The sequence below is a fragment of the Perca flavescens genome, chromosome 2 (assembly GCF_004354835.1).
Source record: "Perca flavescens isolate YP-PL-M2 chromosome 2, PFLA_1.0, whole genome shotgun sequence".
Taxonomy (NCBI): domain Eukaryota; kingdom Metazoa; phylum Chordata; class Actinopteri; order Perciformes; family Percidae; genus Perca; species Perca flavescens.
In genome coordinates this window covers 41516852-41538279 of record NC_041332.1, presented here as the reverse complement: position 1 = coordinate 41538279, position 21428 = coordinate 41516852, and the positions used below count along the sequence as shown (strand labels likewise).

The 21428-nt window shown below is 39.1% G+C and overlaps 2 protein-coding genes across 2 annotated transcripts; both read left to right on the top strand.

Annotated features, from left to right (window-relative positions):
• The first annotated feature begins 6477 nt into the window (after positions 1 to 6477).
• On the top strand, positions 6478 to 11838 carry LOC114563149 (GTPase IMAP family member 7-like). The gene is made up of 4 exons (XM_028589965.1): positions 6478 to 6558; positions 7822 to 8605; positions 9928 to 10067; positions 11831 to 11838. The coding sequence occupies exons 1-4, from the start codon at positions 6537 to 6539 to the stop codon at positions 11836 to 11838; spliced, it is 954 nt and encodes a 317-aa protein (XP_028445766.1). The 5' UTR covers positions 6478 to 6536.
• Positions 11839 to 14183: 2345 nt separating this feature from the next.
• LOC114563140 (GTPase IMAP family member 4-like) lies at positions 14184 to 17741 on the top strand. Its single transcript, XM_028589953.1, has 3 exons — positions 14184 to 14312; positions 16746 to 17437; positions 17598 to 17741. Exons 1-3 carry the CDS (start codon positions 14297 to 14299, stop codon positions 17739 to 17741), a joined length of 852 nt encoding a protein of 283 aa, XP_028445754.1. The 5' UTR covers positions 14184 to 14296.
• Positions 17742 to 21428: the final 3687 nt, after the last annotated feature.

Here is a 21428-nt window from a genome sequence, read left to right as displayed (position 1 = left end):
CTTTTATATTTCTTTTCAGTTCCACATTTCATGTTTTCAGATTCAAAAGTTATTTTTTTACGGCTTCAAATCTTTTTTTTGGCTTCAAATCTTTTTTTTTTTCGGTTTCAGATCTGTTTGTCACTTTCAGATATTTTTTTTCGGTTTGAGACTTTTGGCCCTGATTTGGCGTGGGGGCGTGGCTTCAACTCAGAGGGCGTGGCATTATGAGTGACAGCCTATCAAAGAAGGCAGAAGACTCCTCTGTCATGTTGACTTCAGGTAATGGTGTTACTGTGAGAACTATGACTGAATGCTTTCTATCCACTATATACATGTGATGTTTACTTAAACTGATGCCAGTGACAAAGTTCCATTTAAAAAATGTTTTGGACAACAAATGGTACCAATTACATTATAAGAGCAATAAACTGTGCCAGATTGTGCAGTTCAGCAGGAACAATGACTTCTCCCACTTCCATGTATGACTTATAGCACCACAGTATTCACTGGCACCAGCCCACAGGTAGGACATGTTTAAGATATTAGCATTTTTGAATAGATACTTTGCGACGTTATCCCTCAGTGGCATTTTTTTTTTTTTTGATTAACACATAAAAGGAAAATAGGTGGACAGCTGGACAAAGCTGGCAATCAAGCATCGCTAGCACTAAAGTTAGCATTAACTAACGTTAGCTTCACACTAGCTGGTGTTTTTACACTAATTTCAGTGTCCAGCTCAAGTTTTTTTTACTTTAACGTGTATTGGTCTTTGTTAACCTCTGTTTGTCAGAATGACCATAACTTGACACTGGCTGCAGTGAAGAAGGTCTCCTTTTATAGAGTAGACAAATATGACTTTACATTAATGCTGTAGCCTGATAAATTACGTTTTACACTATAACGTTACATGTAACAGCATGACAGTTATGCCTTACAAAATATGCCAAGTGGGCAAACTTTGAAGGCTTCTACCACAGCCTAACTTAAGTATCAGAATACACTAACTTGTCTTTTTGTATTTGTATGTCTTACTGTCTGTTTTCTGGACCATGTGTGTCCGTAATAAAAGCTTTGATTGATTAACAAAGCGGACCAGGACAAGTTATGTTGTTTAAACTAACCATGAAAAGGTAACACTAGCAATGTTAGTTATCTATAATGTTTTACATTTATAAGGCTGTACGGCTGCAGGCAGCCACTGTCGAGTTATGGTCATTCTGACAAACAGAGGTTAACAAAGACCAATACACGTTAAAGTAAAAAAACTTGAGCTGGACACTAAAATTGGTGTAAAAACACCAGCTAGTGTGAAGCTAACGTTAGTTAATGCTAACTTTTGTGCTAGCGATGCTTCATTTCCAGCTGTCCACCTATTTTCCCTTTATGTGTTAATGACAAAAAAATGCCACTGCGGGATAATGTCCCAAAGTATCTATTCAAAAAGGCTAATATCTTTCACATGTCTTACCTGTGGGCTGCGCCAGCAGGTTGCCTTGGCGGAGCGGACGCTATGCTGACTGCCGAGTGAATACTGTGGTGCTACATTCAATGTCATACATGGAAGTGGGAGAAGTCATTGTTCCTGCCGAACTGCACAATCAGTTTATTGCTCTTATAGTGTAATTGGTACCATGTGTTGTCCAATACAATTTTTTAAATGGAACTTTGTCACTTGCATCAGTTTATTAAGTAAACATCACATGTATATAGTGGATAGAAAGCATTCAGTCATAGTTCTCACAGTAACACCATTTCCTGAAGTCAACATGACAGAGGAGTCTTCTGCCTTCGTTGTTAGGCTGTCACCATAATACCACGCCCCTCTGAGTTGAAGCCACGCCCCCACGCAAAATCAGGGCCAAAAGTCTGAAACCGAAAAAAAATTATCTGAAAGTGAAAAACAGATCTGAAAACAAAAAAAAAAGATTTGAAACCGAAAAAAAAAGATTTGAAGGCGTAAAAAAATAAGTTTTGAATCTGAAAACATGAAATGTGGAACTGAAAACAAATATTAAAGTGAAAAATGAAAATTTATAATTTATTCAAAATAATTCCAGAATTTAATCTATATTTTATTCAAACTGAAAGAAAAATTGGTACACTTATTTTAAGTTTGAATACATGGTTTTATTTTTTCCAAGTTTTGACCAACACTTAAATTTTCAATTTCAAGCTTTATTTTTTCAACTATATATATTTTTTTCAAATGAACAAAACATTTGGCCCCGATTTAGCTCCATAAGAGAGTAGATGACGATGTGGTAAGGAGTAGGCAAGGGAGGCTGTGTGTGTGTGTGTGTGTGTACATGTGTCAGAATGTCAAAATAGTAATAAAAACAATAATGACAATACAATATAAAATATCAATAATAAAAAATAACAAAAATATCATAAATATACAAATCATAACTAATAATAATTACTTAAGTGTAAGATCAACAGATAAGTCTTGAGACCCCTCTTGAAGGATCCAAAATGATCACATGAACACTGAACACTAGGCAACTCATATCATAGAATGCACGCATATTTATAGAGGACTGTCTGCAGGGAATGTGTCTGACCAATCACGGTGGGCCAAAAATGCCAGGGCCAATTTTTTGTCCCAGTCCAGCCCTGATTCCTCCTGATTCTCTCCCAAGTGACTCCTTTTAATTTGGTGGATGGGTTAGGGTTAGCAATATTACAAGACACACTTTAACTATGTTCAGCCTGTTGAAATCTCACTTGGGTCAGTTTGGTTTGAAATGTGCTGGGGACCGAGACGCATTAGGAAGTGCATTTTCAGAAGTGCTAGGTACAATGACACATTCATTTTTCTCTTTCGCGCAGGTCATGTTTTGAAAGACGCTGTCCTGTAGCCTACTAATGTAAATGTGGTCATGCAACAGCATCATCTGATGTGTTCCTCATATCAGTCACATCAAGTTTAAGTGTGTTGAAACAAATTCCACAACTATTCTCCCACTCTTCTCAGACTCCAGCTGCTGCCATTTACCGGTTAGGTGACTTTCTAAGCATTTGATCTCAGTCTAACGGGGGCGAGAGAAGCTGCAAAGTCACATTCAGTTCTCCACCTGCTTTGTCTGACAGAAGAATGTAACTTTCGGTTTAACATTGAGATCTCCAACGATGTAGGGAGGTCCCGGAACATGTCTGCCCAAATACACTGTTTCACATTCATCTGCTGATGGGTCTGACATTCTGTTTCCTTATAACGCGCTGCAGCGCCCTGATATGACATGAACTACTACGACTACCATTTGAAGTCACTGTTCCATTATTAATGTGACTACTATTGCCACTGTTCATCACACCCCCAACCGGCCCGTCAGACACCGCCTACCAAGAGCCTGGGTCTGTCCGAGGTTTCTTCCCAAGAGGGAGTTTTTCCTCGCCACTGTCGCACTGCTTGCTCTTGAGGAAATTACTGTCATTGTTGGAATTGTTGGGGCTTTGTAAATTATAGAGTGTGGTCTAGACCTACTCTATCTGTAAAGTGTCTCAAGATAACTCTTGTTATGATTTGATACTATAAATAAAATTGAATTGAGTGGAGGCAAAGTGGCCTGGGTCCGTCCATGACTCCCGAGTTTTTAGGTCCAGTACCATTTCCCAGCGACTATCACAAGGTAGGCCACACATAAAGTAGAGAGTGGGATATACACAAGTCAACAGTCAAAATTATTACATTGATTGCGTAGCACCAGTTTGGCTGGAAAAGCTTATCTATGATCTGATAAACACAATTGCGTCAAAGGTTTGACTTATGTGTAGTTGTTATGATTACATTTTGTATTCTCAGGTGAATTCTCTGGCATTCTGCTGGGAGACAAGGGTTATGCCTGTGAGACGTACCTTCTCACTTCCCTTGCAGACCCTCAGACAGCAGCACAGCAAGCATACAATCTTGCCCATGCAAGAACAAGGGCCCGATTTGAGATGACATTTGGCCTTCTTGCACCTCAACATACATCTGTGAATCAGCATTTTCTTCAGTAAATGCTATCAAGAGCCAGGACAGAAACAGACTCTCAGATTCACATCTTGGACAGTGCCTCAGGATCGCCCCAACAGAATACAGGCCTGACATCAGAAAGGTTGCCTCATCCCGTCGCTCTCACTTTTCTCACTGATTGGTGAGAGAACAAAAACAACCCAATGTTTTTTTTGCTATTTGTCAATCTTCTTGTGGTATAATAATTATTACAATGAAATAACCATTTAATGTTTCATACCATGTTTCCTACTAAATATGCCACATATTATATATACATATATGCTGTTGACAGACATGACCTAATCAATTCTTTAGAAGTTAGGGTTGATGCATAGGCGGCACCAGGGAGGGGCTTGGGGGTGCTGTAGCTACCCTTGGGATTTCCTTAGCACCTCCAAGAAATTGCTGTGGTTGATTTATAAATAAATAAAAAAATCGTTAATGTGTAAATAGTATAATTTATATTTGAAAAATAAATAAATACATTAATAAAACAATTATTTTTAGGCTAAAAAACACAGGTGATCGTATTCGGTGAAAGGGTGCAGCAAACATTGAACTTTTGACCTTACGTCCGCAGTAACTTTTTCACCCTGAAGAAGAAGAGCTCAATATTTGGAGCTGTTAGGATTATAGAAGTGAGTTGCTAGCAATGGATAGTTTTTTACTCCCTAAACGGCAAGGTGTGGAGACTTTATCAAAACCTGTAAGTAAAACTGAGAGATATGGTGAACTTGTCACCAACCGTGATGAAGAAAAGCGGCCGGAGGAAAATGACCTGACCACGGCCGTGATGGCTGCTGAGGATACTTAACGTCACCCTGCTGTAAATGACATTAGACCAGGGGATCGCACAGCCAGGCCACAGTGGGGGAGTCAGCTGATAGGGGTCCATGCAAGAACTTTACTCTTTGTCTCTGTCTCGTAGAAAAACATTACAGTGAACATGTGTTTTACAGAAATGTGAATAAATGGATCGCCGAATCTAAAGTTATACAGGACATTGGTTTATTTTTAGCCCAGAAAACATGTTTGCCCTCAGTGGCTTATTTAGATATATTAAGTCACTACAGATATGACTACATTATTTTGACCATATGTGCAAGTGTGAAAACTGTGTGAGGATACATGCGCGTGTGTTTCACCAAATGTTTAAACTTTTTTAAAACCCAACACTACTAACGTTAGCCGGCCCAACCGGCCCTGTTTAGCTTGTGATATCTGGTTAGCTAGCTAAATAGTGTGCCCAACCGTGAGAAGAGCACAGACGGCTTACATTATCATTTGTAACGTTAGCTAGTCAACTACCGCCAACGGGCCTGAAACGTTAGCTAGATACAAAGCGGACGAACCGGCTCTAATAATATACCATTAGCCTGTCGACCTGCCATAATGAGTATCTGTGAACGTTGACGGTTACATTACGGTCAACTTTAACTAGCTGGCCCAACCGACCCCATTTTAGCTTGTGATAACGTTAGGTGGTTAATTTGCTGTAGGTAAGATTGTGAAGATCCAGGACTTTGCCAACAAATTTGAACATCGACAACTTCTCAGTCCCTCCCCCCTTTCTGCTGAAGCCCAAACCTTCTCCTAAGCCCCTCCCACACAAGTGAGTTGGACAACTGCCGGCATGTCAGACAACATTTTCAATAACTAAACACTAACACAATGTTAACTTTACTCCCCAACAGTAAAACAATGCTAACTAGCAGGCTACGGTTAGCCATTTCAGCATCATATCAGACCGACCACTGTGCAAACGTTACTATCATCCTCACCAACGTAGCTTTGTGGACTTTTGACTACTAATAACCAAGTGAAAGATAAATCATTCTTGGTAATTATGTTAGCTGTTGAGAAGAAATGTGGCTACGTCTGTATCGTTCTTCTTCTTCAAGCTCATGCCACCTCTGAAAAGCCACTTCACCCGAGTTTTGGGAAACCTTTCTGCAGCTCGTGCGCGGGGAAGGGGGAGGGGAGAACGCTATGCGTGCATGAGCAGTGATTGACAGGTAATCACACAAGCGGAAAAATACTAGCAGGACGTAAAACAAGACCACAACAGGAAGTGAGAAAACTTGCAAGATAAAACAGGAAGCGGAAAACAAAACAGAAAATGTAACACAAACTCAAACAACTAGACACAGGGACGAAACATGACAATTACAGAAAATCCCTTCATATGAACACAGTATATTAGCCAGTATTTTTACGGACTTTTCTCACAGTGTAGGTTCACCATTTAGTAACAGAACATGTTCTGTTTTTTTTTTACTGTAGGTACACCGTTAAATAACAAATAATGTTCTGTTTTTTTTTTTTTTTACCATGGACATGGTTATTTAACTGAAACACAAGTCCAGATTAGTTCACAGATTTATTTCTTAGAGTGATGTTCCCATTTGGACTGTAAAACCCCTGCTTTAACTGCAGTTTGAGTTTCACTATGTCCACTGTGTAACTGCTTGTAGGTGTGGTTTGCTGCAAGCAGCCAGCTGACAAAGATGAGAAGCAGCAGAAAGACTGTCCCAGCACCTGCACTCAACCAAAAATGGCCAGCAAATACTACCATGGTAAGTCCTGATACTATTACTCATGTTGTTAAAGGGGACATATTATGGTTGTGTTTGGGTTCATGCTTTTATATTTTGGGGATCTACTAGTTTACATACTTTAATGTAAAAACAAACAACATTATTTTTCTCATACTGTCTGTCAAAGAGACTGGTGCTACACCTCCCTTCACCCTCTATCGTTTAAGCACCTTCTCTTTAAGTTAAGAGAGAAGTGACTATATTTGGACAAACGGCAGCGCTGGGGAATATGACACGGCTAAGTGTCAATAGGCCTATGTCACACTTCCTGCTTCCGGAACTCAGAGTAGGGAATCAAAACTTCCGGTCAACAGTCCCTTTCTCCATGAGGATTTAGATTATCAGCCATAATGTCTAAACCATCCGAGGTTGTGAAATGAACGTTTCTGCTCCTGTTGAAGCTATAAGTCTGTATGAAATCTACCTCGTTTTAAGAAAAACATGTTTTAGCCGCAATCTTATCGAGAAAAACTACACTGCCCACAATCCTAAGCATAACAACAATGTCTCTGATTGGTCCAACTCACTGTTACCATAGTAAATGGCTAGAGGGAGCTTCTACCATTAAAGTCTCTGATAGTTTACACAATCTTTTTTGTCGTTTTCAAAATGTTTTTTACTTTGAGAGTTCATTTACAATCCCAACCACATCGTCGTAGGTGACTTCAGGCAGGTAGTGGAGAGAGTTGGTCCAGCAGTATCTACGGGCTCTGCCATTGTAAAAAGCTCCACTATATCCCCACTCAGAGACGTTCTTCCGGTCTTCAATTGTTGCGTGACATAGGCCTATGGTGCTTGTTTGCTTCAGCTATAAATCCTGGCCCCAACATTCCTACAACACACATGCCAAAAATCTTTTGCATTGTTGATATTGTTGATTTATACACTCCATTGTTAATTTGAGTTAACCTTTGTTTAGTAAAGAATTACTTTTTACTTAAAAGTTGCCTTGCATGGGCTCCTTCTTGTCAAATTTCAAGAGCCAGTTTGGGACAAATATTATTTCACAGGAGCCATGTTATGAGGGGGTAACCTACTGTGTAGTATATGAATGTGCTGCAAATTACTGCTCCTGAACACTGAATCTCTTTTGAAATGAAAAGCATAGAGCAATAGGATATTTTACAGTCTTAAGTCTAATATTATTTTTTCATTTGTTTCACAATGTTGATGCACTTAACAAAGATTATGGATATCTAGAGCATTCATTCTTTTTCTAATGCTATTAATTCTTCCATACAGAACAAAATGAGGATATGAGGATAGTGATTGTGGGGAAGACAGGAATTGGGAAGAGTGCCACTGGAAACACCATTCTGGGACGACAGTGCTTTGAATCAAAGTTCAGTGCAAAGTCTATGACTGTAGACTGTTCCAAGGGCAAAGCTGAGGTGGATGGGCAACAGGTGGCTGTTATCGACACCCCAGGCCTGTTTGACACCAGGTTTGGCATGGATAGAACAACTAAAGACATATGCCAGTGCATCTCTTATGCTGCTCCTGGACCCCATGTGTTCCTGGTGGTCATCCGGCTGGGCAGATACACCGAAGAGGAAAAGCAGACAGTGCAAAGGATTCAAGAAATCTTTGGACAGGCTGCAGACAGATACAGCATGGTTCTCTTTACTCATGGGGACCTTCTTGAAGACACAACTATTGAAGACTTCTTGATGGAATCCTCAGACCTGCAAGAACTCGTGACCAGATGTAATGACCAGTACCATGTCTTCAATAATAAGCTGAAGGATCGCTCTCAGGTCACTGAGCTGCTCCAGAAGATCAGAAATTTAAACCAGAAGAACGGAGGAAGCCACTACACAAACGAGATGTTCCAAGAGGCCGAGAGGGCAATCGAAGAGGAGAAACAGCGCATCCTGAAAGAGAAAGAAGAGCAAATACGCAAAGAAAAAGAGGAATTGGAGAGAAAACTTCAGGAAAAATATGAAAAACAGATGAAGAAAATGAATGAACAACTTCAGGCTGAAAGAGAGAGGGAGAGGAAAGAGAGAGAGGAGGAGAGGAAGCGAGAGAGGGAGAGAAGAGAGAGGGAGAGGATGAGGCAGAGGGAGGAAAGAGAAGCAGAGAGGAAGAGAGATGAAGAGGAGAGAGAAAGACATATTGCAATTATGCGGAAATATTTAGAGGAGCAGCGTGAAAGAGAACTGGAAGTAGAAAGAGAAAGGTTGAGATACCAAGCACAGCAGCTATCTGATTCAGAAAATGATTGTACGATTCTCTGATTTGGTTTTTCTGTAAATCTTGACTAAAATGAGAAAGAAAGAGCCAAACGTCCCTCCTCTCACTATAACACTGGATGGTAATGACAACTTATCAGCCATTGTTACCTCAAGTTATCATACTGATATACTTTAAAACTTCACATTAACAATTTACAACTGGGAAGAACCAGGCCATCCTTCTTGGCCGACATCATCGGCAACAATGCATATAATACATGTACTATATTGGCTACCATTGAGAATCAAGTTCACCAGGGCTTAATTTGAGCCGGAACATGCCGGAACACCTCGGACGTTGGATCCGGAACCTTTTTTATTGAATCCGGCACCTCCTGTCCCACCAGGAAAAATCAATCGCCTAAATGAAAAAAATAAACTACTGCTTGTGTAATGTTGTTATCTGTCTTGTTAGTCTTTATTCCCCATTGAAGTTCCACAAAAATCTTGCGTTTGCATTTTCGATGCGTTTTGAGGTGAATTTTCAGGGTAAGACGGAGGGGGGAGGACGGAGGGAGGGGAGACACTTTAACAGCGCGGCGCTGCACTTGTGCTGGTTGAGATTAGAGCTTAGTTCAGGCCCAAAAAATCAAGCCCGACTCTACCCGAGCCCGTGCACGTTGTGTCCTTGCCCAGCCCGGCCCGACACATTAACTGGAATTATGAGCCCGAGCCCGATTTAAACCCGACACTTTTTGAATAATTGGGCCGTTATAACTGACGTTCTCAACTACAATTCAGAGTTGTTTGAACTGCAGAAATCTGTTTAAAATGATCTTAATGAATAATGCAACAAGAGCGAAGCATGTAAACTGCGCTATTTCTTTATTCAGAATGGAATGGATCGCAAATGGATCTGTAAAAAACTTGCCTCAGGGGTAGCTTATGCTTGGAGAAGACAAAAGAGGACATTGAAGGCTGACTATCATCTTGTCTGCCACAGCGAGCCTGCTTCATGTGTCTGTTCATCATCCACGTCCCTGTTTTATCAGCTGTCATAGGCGAGCAGCGTGCCGCACTTAGCCTAATTCACTTGACAAACCTCCGACTTTCCTCCAAACTTGCTCAAAGTTAATTCTCCTGTTTTTCTTTTTTTCTTTACATCCTCAAGCTCCATGTTGCACTTAAGCTCCACCATACAGGCCAGCAGCCCCGGTGGGATGACAGCGGTCACACCATCTGTGCTTCGGAGAAGCGCGGTCACGCCATCTACGCTTAAAAATACTTTGCGCGTCTACACAAGGTTGCGTGGTAGGCTCAAGGTGTATGTGCTTGGTGTTGGCAGACTTTAAAAAAAGTCAAATCAAATCAAATTGTTTTCTGCAAACTCCAACAGATTAGTGTTCTACATCTCACAGACTACCACTCTGGTGATTTTCATGTTGTTCTACTGTTTTATTATTTAATAATGGCCTGCCAAAGTCCTATACTGTATACCTGGCTACAGCAATATTTAATAAATTCATAAACATTTTAAATCAAATTGTTTTGTGCAAACTCCACCAGATTATTGTTCTCCATCTCACATACTTCCACTCTGGTGATTTCCATGTTGTTCTACTGTTTTATTATTTAATAATGGCCTGTCAAAGTACTATACTGTATACAGCAATATTTAATAAATTCATAAAGAATTAAAATCAAATTGTTTTCTGCAAACTCCAACAGATTATTTTTCTACGTCTCACAGACTACCACTGTGGTGATCTTCATGTTGTTCTACTGTTTAGTACTATACTGTATACCTGGCTACAGCAATATACAGTATACATGACTCAATATATATGAATTTATTAAATATTGCTGTAGCCAGGTATAGGTATACAGTATAGGACTTTGGCAGGCCATTATTAAATAATAAAACAGTAGAACAACATGAAAATCACCAGAGTGGTAGTCTGTGAGATGTAGAACACTAATCAGAAAACAATTGGATTTGATTTGACTTTTTTAAAAGTCGGCCGACACCAAGCACATACACCTTGAGCCTACCACGCAACCTTGTGTAGACGCGCAATGTATTTTTAAGCGTAGATGGCGTGACCGCGCTTCTCCGAAGCACAGATGGTGTGATGCGTGCGAGAGGAGGAGACTCCGGGCATGACACGCGTTACATTTTAGTCCAACTTGTGTAACTTTTTGGACACATTTGTTACTTTGGCCTAAATATAGCCTATATAGATAATATTTCTGATTATGGCATAGCTTTCTCCCCACCCAATTAGGCTAATGAAGTAATGATTAAAAAAACACACAAATGCTTGATCAAGGGCACGGCACGGCCCGGCCCGAGAATAGTGGCGGAAAATAACGGCCCCGGCTCGGGCAGAGAATCTAAACTCTAGTTGAGATTACTAATATAGCCTCATTTCACTCAGGGCAAAAATGTCAGAAAGACAACAAAGTTTGCTTAACTTGCTCAAATACGCTGGCCAGTCGGATCCCAAACAAGCAAAAAACGTTTCTGCCGATCAAGAATGTGGAGACCACGCTGGGTTTTTTGGTTCATTTAATAGTCCGATGGATAACTGCTGCTTATGAAAACTTGTTTACATTTCGCACCGATGCAGTGCGTGTTCTGAAATAAAAATAAACATTGCCCTGATGTACACACAGCGTTGTTTAGGTTTTTTTAGTCAGAGAAGCTACTAGGCAGTGTCATTTTTATTTTTTTGTTACCTCAAACCCCAGTTTTGAGTCGCCGGATCCACCCCCCTCTGCACTCTGGGACCTCCCACTTTACAAATTAAGCACTGAAGTTCACTACCTGTTTTTTTTAGAAATAAAATTCAGTTAATATTCCCCTTCCACATATTGCATCAATAAAGTCATTCTCTTTTGTCTTTACACAAAATGTAAGCAGTGGTTTCTATTCATTCTGTACTTTAATGTTTAATGTGGTTCATGCATGTTATAAAGCACTCTGAATTACCTTCGTGTATAATATGTGTTATTTAAATAAACTTGCTTTGCCATCTTTTGACTCTTGTTTATGCTTACTTGTTTACATCTAGGTCAATGAGCAAATGATGGAAATCTAAAATGTCCTATATTAGAGAAATAATTCAAATTACTATATTATTAACTTACTACCGATATGTTAATAAACAGTAACATATAAGTGAACAAATACATTGTGAAATAATTTAAAAGTTGTTAAATCATACCTAATAGTTTATAATTATAATTTGAGGTACTAGTCTTTTCTTTTCATGCCACTTTCTACTTCTATTCCGCATTTCAGAGAGAAATATTGTACTTTTTACTCCACTACATTCATCTGACAGCTTTAGTTACTTTACACATTAAATAGTACCTACTGTTTTTCCAACCTGTGTTCCTATGTTTCTGTGTCTAAGTGACCGATGGGAACAACAATCTTTGACATTGGTCCAGTAGTAAGCGAGATCGCTGCAGTCAGCAGCAGAGACACAAGCTACAATGTAAGTTAACAGGACAATTGTCCAGCTTGTATTTACCTTCACTAAAGGGCTGGTTCTGCCGCTGACAGACTCAGATTAATATTCTAAGTGTCTGACAACATTATGGAAAGGATCCCTTCAGAGATAGACCTTCAAAACCTCTTTGAGACCTTTCTGTTTAACCAGAAACAGCTCTGAAGTCTGAGGTCAGTCACTCAGACACAAAAACATAGGAAAATAGGGTTAAAAAAACCGGTAGTTACCCTTTAAGATTTTTGCACAAGACACACATGTAGTTTATATAATATGTTTTATTATAAATTAAACCACCCAACAATATACACATGCCTACAAGTACAGCTAAAATGATAAGATGATAAAACAAAGAAGTGTTTTGATCGTTCCTAGTTTCTAAAATTTGAGGTTGTTTTTGCTGAGTACTTTAATTTTAATACTTTAAGTACATTTTCCTGATAATACTTACATACTTTTACTTAAGTAACATATTCAATGCAGAACTTTTACTTGTGGTATAAGTATGTTTACTTAAGTAAAGGATCTGAATACTTCTTCCACCGCTGGTGATTAATATGATTTGGGGGTAACATAAATGTCAAATATAAATATGCTATAATGTTAATAAAAGAATGATTAAAACTGAACTGATCTGATTCTCCATTAACAACACTAGCATGCTCATACCCATAAAAACCTACATAAAAACTTCCTTTAAACGGGCAGAAACGTGTGTGTGTGTGTGTGTGTGTGTGTGTCTGTCAGTGTGTGTGTGTGTGTGTGTGTGTGTGTGTGTGTGTGTCTGTGTGTGTGTGTGTGTGTGTGTGTGTGTGTGTGTGTGTGTGTGTGTCTGATTGTGTGTGTGTGTGTGTGTGTGTGTGTTTGTGTGTGTCTGTGTGTGTTTATGTGTGTGTGTCTGTTTGTGCACATGTTTTATTCGTAGGTGTATAAAGATTTTATTTCCTTTTGGCAGGTAGTCATATGGTTTGAGGCACTATGCCAGGGAAGCCAGCTAAGTTGCTTTTAGTCTGACTCTGTAAGATAACCAAACTTAATAAAAAAAAAAAACGTGCAAATAGGGAAATAAATGTGTAACGTTACACATAAAATGAAGTTCCCTGAAATAAATAAAAGTAAAACACATATGCTATTGAACTATAATGACTAATGTATATCTTTATATGTATTGCCTCATTTATTAATTTCAGGATGTATTTCATAACCATATTTATGTATATTTATGTAAAGAGGTGCAAAAAAACGGAGGATCAGTCGCTCAGGAAGTTAGGGTATAAGTTTCCCTTAGCTGCAGAATCAGACACTGCCAAGCGGAAGCTAACTTCAGCGTGGTGTCAGATGAGTCCATACAGTCTATGGTCACATCATGTTTGACTCATTTTCAGTGCAAAATCTCCTCACATTTCGTGCAGAAAATCCTCTTGCACCCCCACTTACCTGTAATATGCGCACAGAGATTGCTGCACATGACAGGCCTTCTTTTCCGCCATGTCTAAAATCACATCAGAGTAGGAATCCAAAGTCATTTTAGCCTGTGCTGTGGTACACTTGCGCTGTTGCCTTGGAAATGACAATAGCCTTTTTTTGTTTCTGTGTTCTAGTGATTTATTTTTCCTTATATGAAATAGAAAATGAAAATCAAAGCATATTTAAAATTTTTCTCATCCTCTTTTGACCATGAAAAGGAAAAAAAAAAACCTTGTATTTCAATTTTCAATTTATTTTAAAACGAAAATCAAATAACTATTCGTTTTTAGTTTTTTAATACCTGTTTATGAAATGAAAATGTAATGACCAAAAGATACACTCAAACCAGTGCCAGGACTGACCACCTCACGACCAAAAAATCAGTCAAAGAAATATTTGTGCAGCAGCATCTGTAGTTTTGAGTAAGTCTATAAGTATTCCTGGGTGTGGTTTGGCTCATATATAGAGACACACTCTGAACTCTGTCTTTACTTCAGCAGCAGTATCTACTCCGTACTCTTTAACCCTAACAGGGACAGGAACTATTACAACCTAAACATGGCCAGCAATTTTGGTAAGTTATGATGCTGTATCCATTTTATTAATCGTTTTAATAATTGGTTATATTTTTAATGTTTTGATCAATATTAACAATAATGTTATAACGGTGATCACTGCTAAATCTTATTCATGTAATGTCTTGTGTAGCTCCTATAGACTAATGCTTCCATAGACATAGCCTACTGGGTAGTTAAACTTAAAAGGATTTTACTCTTTAACAAAAAGGTCTATCTCTGTATGGATCCTTATGATAATGTTATCAGACAGAATAATAATCTGTGCCAGTGGCAAGAAAAGAACTTATGGTGGATGGAAATTGACGATGTCTTTTTATGGGGTGCCGTTTGTAAAGCGGCTCCCTCTGAAAATAACAGCAACATTTTGTCACATTTAGCTTCAAACAATGTTTAAAAAACTGGTATGAATTTTTAAGGGTCACTTTTTAGCACATTTAGAACAATATTTGTCAACTTAGAGATATTTTAAATAGTTAAATCTAAACATTAAATGTTACACCTAAATGTTAAATTTAAATATAAATCTAAATATTAAATCTAAATGTTAAATCTAAATCTTAAATCTAAATCTTAAATCTAAATGTTAAATCTAAATATTAAATCTAAATAAATCTAAATGTTAAATCTAAATCTAAATGTTAAATCTAAATATTAAATCTAAATCTATATCTAAATGTTAATTCTAAAATATTAAATCTAAATCTAAATCTAAATGTTAAATCTAAATATTAAATCTAAATCTAAATATAAATGTTAAATATAAATGTTAAATCTAAATCTAAATATACATGTTGAATCTAAATGTTTCGGGTGAAACTAAATATTTAGCTAATATGTAAATTCAAAATACCGGTAACCGGAAGTACCAAAATAAAAGCTCGAGGAGGTCAGTGTGTGTTTATAGTGTCAAATAATGAATAACAAAACATCTCATCCGGGGAAATGGACTCTTGGACATGGATTATCGTGATAATAACTACCTAAATAATAAACACATTTGGAGAAACTGTATTTGAAGAGTACTTTGAGTTTTTAGTGTCACTTTTATGAAGGGGGAGACTTATGACCTGTAGCCACTATAGCCAGCCACGAGGGGGCTCACTTTGACTGATCTGTCATGTTCGCTTGCATGAAGGCCAGCAAGAGCCTGACCAGGTACGGTAATGTTGGCCATGGTCACGCTGCGAAAATGTCCAACAAATCGGCGTTAGCCGAGAACATCGGCAGAGCCGTCCTGGCGGCTATTCAAACTTTTTCAACAGCGACAGCAACCGCCTCAAAACATAACCTGTTAAAAGACCAAGGAAAGCAAAGTTTTAGACTACAACCAAGGCACATGTTCTCAAACTTGTGAGATGGTAATGTAAATACTCTTCTAACCCCTAACCCTATTTCTCCAAACGTGTTTATTATTTAGGTAGTTATTATCACGATAATCCATGTCCAAGAGTCCATTTCCCTGGATGAGATGTTTTGTTATTCATTATTTGACACTATAAACACACACTGACCTCCTCGAGCTTTTATTTTGGTACTTACGATTACCGGTATTTTGAATTTACATATTAGCTAAATATTTAGTTTCACCCGAAACATTTAGATTCAACATGTATATTTAGATTTAGATTTAACATTTATATTTAACATTTATATTTAGATTTAGATTTAATATTTAGATTTAACATTTAGATTTAGATTTAATATTTAGATTTAACATTTAGATTTAGATTTAATATTTAGATTTAACATTTAGATTTAGATTTAATATTTTAGAATTAACATTTAGATATAGATTTAGATTTAATATTTAGATTTAACATTTAGATTTAGATTAAGATTTAATATTTAGATTTAACATTTAGATTTAGATTTAGATTTAACATTTAGATTTAATATTTAGATTTATATTTAAATTTAACATTTAGGTGTAACATTTAATGTTTAGATTTAACTATTTAAAATATCTCTAAGTCGACAAATATTGTTCTAAATGTGCTAAAAAGTGACCCTCAAAAATTCATACCAGTTTTTTAAACATTGTTTGAAGCTAAATGTGACAAAATGTTGCTGTTATTTTCAGAGGGAGCCGCTTTACAAACAGCACCCCATATGTCTTTTTTGCCGTATATGATTACATTACAGCACGGTTTGCGGCTGCCGGGTACAGCATTCTTGCTCAATACTGGACCAATTTCAAAGATTCTTTAGGTACACATTAGTCACTTAGACACTAATGCATGGGGTACTTTAAAATACCTGTTGCCTTTTCGTGTAAATAGTGAACTAAACAATATATGGAAGCCATATTAGATCATGGAAAGAAAGCCAAATAAGCCAACATTATAAGCCACAATAGGATTTCCTGTAGGATAAACTACAATTCATGTACAACCTGATTCATATTCAGTGTCACACATTCTTCTACACAGGTTGGAGCAGAAATAATGAGGATATGAGGATAGTGATAGTGGGGAAGACAGGAATTGGGAAGAGTGCCACTGGAAACACCATTCTGGGACGACAGTGCTTTGAATCAAAGTTCAGTGCAAAGTCTATGACTGTAGACTGTTCCAAGGGCAAAGCTGAGGTGGATGGGCAACAGGTGGCTGTTATCGACACCCCAGGCCTGTTTGACACCAGGTTTGGCACGGATAGAACAACTAAAGACATATGCCAGTGCATCTCTTATGCTGCTCCTGGACCCCATGTGTTCCTGGTGGTCATCCGGCTGGGCAGATACACCGAAGAGGAAAAGCAGACAGTGCAAAGGATTCAAGAAATCTTTGGACAGGCTGCAGACAGATACAGCATGGTTCTCTTTACTCATGGGGACCTTCTTGAAGACACAACTATTGAAGACTTCTTGATGGAATCCTCAGACTTGCAAGAACTCGTGACCAGATGTAATGACCAGTACCATGTCTTCAATAATAAGCTGAAGGATCGCTCTCAGGTCACTGAGCTGCTCCAGAAGATCAGAAATTTAAACCAGAAGAACGGAGGAAGCCACTACACAAACGAGATGTTCCAAGAGGCCGAGAGGGCAATCGAAGAGGAGAAACAGCGCATCCTGAAAGAGAAAGAAGAGCAAATACGCAAAAAAAAAGAGAAATTGGAGAGAAAACTTCAGGAAAATTAATTGAATTAATTAATGAATAACTTAATGAATAACTTCAGGCTGAGAGAGAGAGAGGGAGAGGAAAGAGAGAGAGAAGGAGATGGAGAGGATGGATATGAATGAGGAGAGAAAGAGGGAGGAGGAAAGAGAATAAGAGAGAAAGAGAGACAGAGAGGAGAGAGAAAGGGAATATGTAAACATGATGAATAAAATGAAGGAACAGCATGACAAAGAACTGAGAGAGGAAAAAGAAAAGTTGCAGAACAGACATGAAAGTGAGGCCATAGAGAAAGCTGAGGGGTTTTAAGTTTTTTTTCCAACTGCTTACACACATTTTCAAAACTGTCTCCTTTTTTCAGAACTCTACACACAATTCCCAAAACTGCACACACAAAATGCAAAATGCCTCACATCTCCTTCAAAATGAAAATACAAAATACCATAAACACATCTCAAAATAAAGCATTTGCATCAAATGGCAAACACTTTTTTCATAATAGTAAAGTTTGGATATACCATGTACACATTGTTGTTCTAAATCTAAAGTTCTTTTGTCTTTCATAGGCTTATAGCTACATTTACAATGTTCTAGAGAGAAAGTCATCTGCTGAGAGGGGTTGATTGTATGCACTTTGTGCAAAACAAAGTCTGATTGATTTGTAATGCTGAAATAGTCATTAGATAGTTGCATGTCTATTCTCATTTCTGAAGGTTAGAAGTATGGATGCCACTGTAAAGCTACTCAAGATGGGCTTCTCTCATTGGTCAATCCATGGTTGATCACATGATGAATAAGTGTGACCCTGATCTCATCAGAGATGGCTCTCCTTCTTCCTCTTCTTCCCTCCTCCTCCTCCTCCTCCTCCTCTTCCTCCTCCTTGTTGTCGTCCCCTGTCTCTCCCTCCTCCTCCTCCCCTTGCTCTCTGTCTATTGTTGGCATCCATTGTTCAAAACAGGTAATCTGACCTTTGACCTATGTATAGGCCTGTACTAAAGCAGTGATTAATAAAGTGGTCAGTTATGACATAATGTGTTTGCAAATGTGAGGAGTGTGTGTGTGCCCTGGTAAATAAGTGTAGCATTTTGATTGGTTGTGTTTAGAAAAGGAAAGCAAGTCACTTCCTGTTAGATTTTTGTGTCTTAGGTAGAGAATTGTGTGTAATGTTTTGAAAAAAGTGTTTTATTCAATTGAAAGCTGAGTGAAAGGCTGAGAAATAGCTTATTTGCTGGGTAGTTCTGCACTCTGAGTCAGAGGTTTCAAAAATCGTGTGACATGAAAAGATTTTGTGTGCAAGCAGTTGGAAAAAACTGTAAATATATAATTCATATTACTATATTATTAATTTACTATATTAATAAACAGTAAAATATTAGTGAACCAATAAATTGTGAAATAATTTTAAAGTTGTGAAATCATAACTAATAATTTGAGGTACTTGTACTTTAAGGGAGTCTTTTCTTTTCATGCCACTTTCTACTTCTACTCTGCTACATTTCAGAGAGAAATATTGGACTTTTTACTCCACTACATTCATCTATTACACATTAAAGCGTAACTCGCCAAAATGCATCCTAGGGTATTTTTGTGAATGTACGTGAGTCAAACTTTAGTTTAAAATCATATTTAGCACCGAATCGGCACTTTTAAGATTCACCGTATTCTCGTTTTATGCGTCAAATGGCCTTTTGAATGAGAGAGCTAGGGGCACTCTCATGCTAGTCTCAAAATTGTTATTTTCGAAATACTAAAAAGGCTCGACACAACATGAAACTTTGCTTCAAGCATCACCAGGGGCACACCTTAATGCAAGCATTGACAACACTGTTTGTGTACACAGATTTACTAAAAAGAAAGTTTTTGAGCAACTCACCGCAGCTGTTGTTGTTTCCGGCCGAAGCCATTTTATCAGTCAAAAACAATCGATTTCTGAATGCAATGTAACAGGGAGGAGAGTAAAGACGGAAAGTTCCTAAAGCTTAGCTCCATATAAATGCACGGATAAGTTGTTGTTTTCTCGTTATTGAAAAACAATATTGACCTTGTAGTTGAAAAAGGAGCCTCATATGGAGTCTGTTCATTCGCATTCGGGTATCAACTCGTTTTGAGTGGTAGTTGCTGGAAACAACAACAGCTGCGGTGAGTTGCTCTAAAACTTGTTTTTTAGTAAATCTGTGTACAAAAAGAATTTTGTCAATGCTTGCGTTAAGGTGTAGAGCCCCTGGTGATATTTGAAGCAAAGTTTCATGTGGTGTCGAGCCTTCTTAGTGTTTCGAAAATAGCTATTTTGAGACTAGCATGAGAGTGCCCCTAGCACTCCCATTCAAAAGGCCATTTGACCCAAAAACGAGATACAGTGAATCTTAAAACTGGAGATTCGGTCCTAAATATGCACAACACTGGATTCTTAACAGGCACGGGTCTATCTGTAGAGTCAGGAAGCCTTCCAAAGAAGTCGGGGCCACTAATTCTTCCTCAATCCCTGCCCAGGCTGGCACTTCCATCCATTGACAAATTGCAAGTTGTACAGAATGCAGCAGCAAGACTTCTGTCTAATACCAACAGGAGATCGCACATTACTCCTGTGCTTAAGGCTCTTCACTGGCTACCAATTGGTTTTAGAGTGCATTTTAAAATTTTAACCATTACTTATAGAGCCTTACACGGCCAAGCTCCCTCTTACATCCAGGATCTATTGCACGCACACACTTCTGGTCGCTCTCTGAGGTCTTCAAGTCAAGACCTCTTAACTGTTCCCAGAACACGTTTTTAAACAAGAGGTGATCATGCATTTTCTGTGGTGGCTCCAAGGCTCTGGAACTCTCTCCCTTTAGCCCTGAGAGCCTTGGACTCTGTTGAAACTTTTAGGAAACACCTAAAGACACATCTTTTTATCCATCCATCCATCTTCGTCCGCTTATCCGGTGTCGGTCGCGGGGGGAGCAGCTCCAGCAGGGGACCCCAAACTTCCCTTTTCCGAGCAACATTAACCAGCTCCGACTGGGGGATCCCGAGGCGTTCCCAGGCCAGGTTGGAGATATAATCCCTCCACCTAGTCCTGGGTCTTCCCTGAGGCCTCCTCCCAGCTGGACGTGCCTGGAACACCTCCCTAGGGAGGCGCCCAGGGGGCATCCTTACCAGATGCCCAAACCACCTCAACTGGCTCCTTTCGACGCGAAGGACCAGGACGAGCTCCTCACGGATGACTGAGCTTCTCACCCTTTCTCTAAGGGAGACGCCAGCCACCCTCCTGAGGAAACCCATTCTGGCCGCTTGTACCCTGGATCTTGTTCTTTCGGTCATGACCCAGCCTTCATGACCATAGGTGAGGGTAGGAACAAAAACTGACCGGTAGATCGAGAGCTTTGCCTTCTGGCTCAGCTCTCTTTTCGTCACAACGGTGCGATAAATTGAATGTAATACCACACCAGCTGCGCCGATTCTCCGACCAATCTCCCGCTCCATTGTCCCCTCACTCGCGAACAAAACCCCAAGGTACTTGAACTCCTTCACTTGGGGTAAGGACTCATTTCCTACCTGGAGTAGGCACTCCATCGGTTTCCTGCTGAGAACCATGGCCTCCGATTTCTCCTCATCCCAACCGCTTCACTCTCGGCTGCGAACCAATCTAGTGAGTGCTGAAGGTCGCAGGCCGATGATGTAAATGTAAATGGACTGTTCTTATATAGCGCTTTTCTAGTCTCAATGACTACTCAAAGCGCTTTAACATTGTACAGGAACCATTCACCATTCACACACATTCATACACTGCGGCCGAGGCTGCCGTACAAGGTGCCAACTCGGGGTTCAGTGTCTTGCCCAAGGACACTTCGACATGGGACTGCAGGGCCAAGGATCGCCAACCTTCCGATTGGCAGGCAACCGCTCTACCACTGAGCCACAGCCGCCCCATCAGGACCAAACCGAACCGCAACCCCTCCCCACCCTGACTACGCCTCGATATCCTGTCCATAAATGTTACAAACAGGATTGGTG

Excerpts from the sequence above, each read along its gene's own strand:
- LOC114563149 (XM_028589965.1), top strand. The coding sequence starts at position 6,537 with ATGGCCAGCAAATACTACCATG. Across the intron at positions 6,559-7,821 it reads GGCCAGCAAATACTACCATG|AACAAAATGAGGATATGAGG; the intron begins GTAAGTCCTGAT and ends TCTTCCATACAG. Across the intron at positions 8,606-9,927 it reads AGAGAGGAGGAGAGGAAGCG|CTCCATGTTGCACTTAAGCT; the intron begins AGAGAGGGAGAG and ends TACATCCTCAAG.
- LOC114563140 (XM_028589953.1), top strand. Across the intron at positions 17,438-17,597 it reads AAAAAGAGAAATTGGAGAGA|AGAGACAGAGAGGAGAGAGA; the intron begins AAACTTCAGGAA and ends TAAGAGAGAAAG.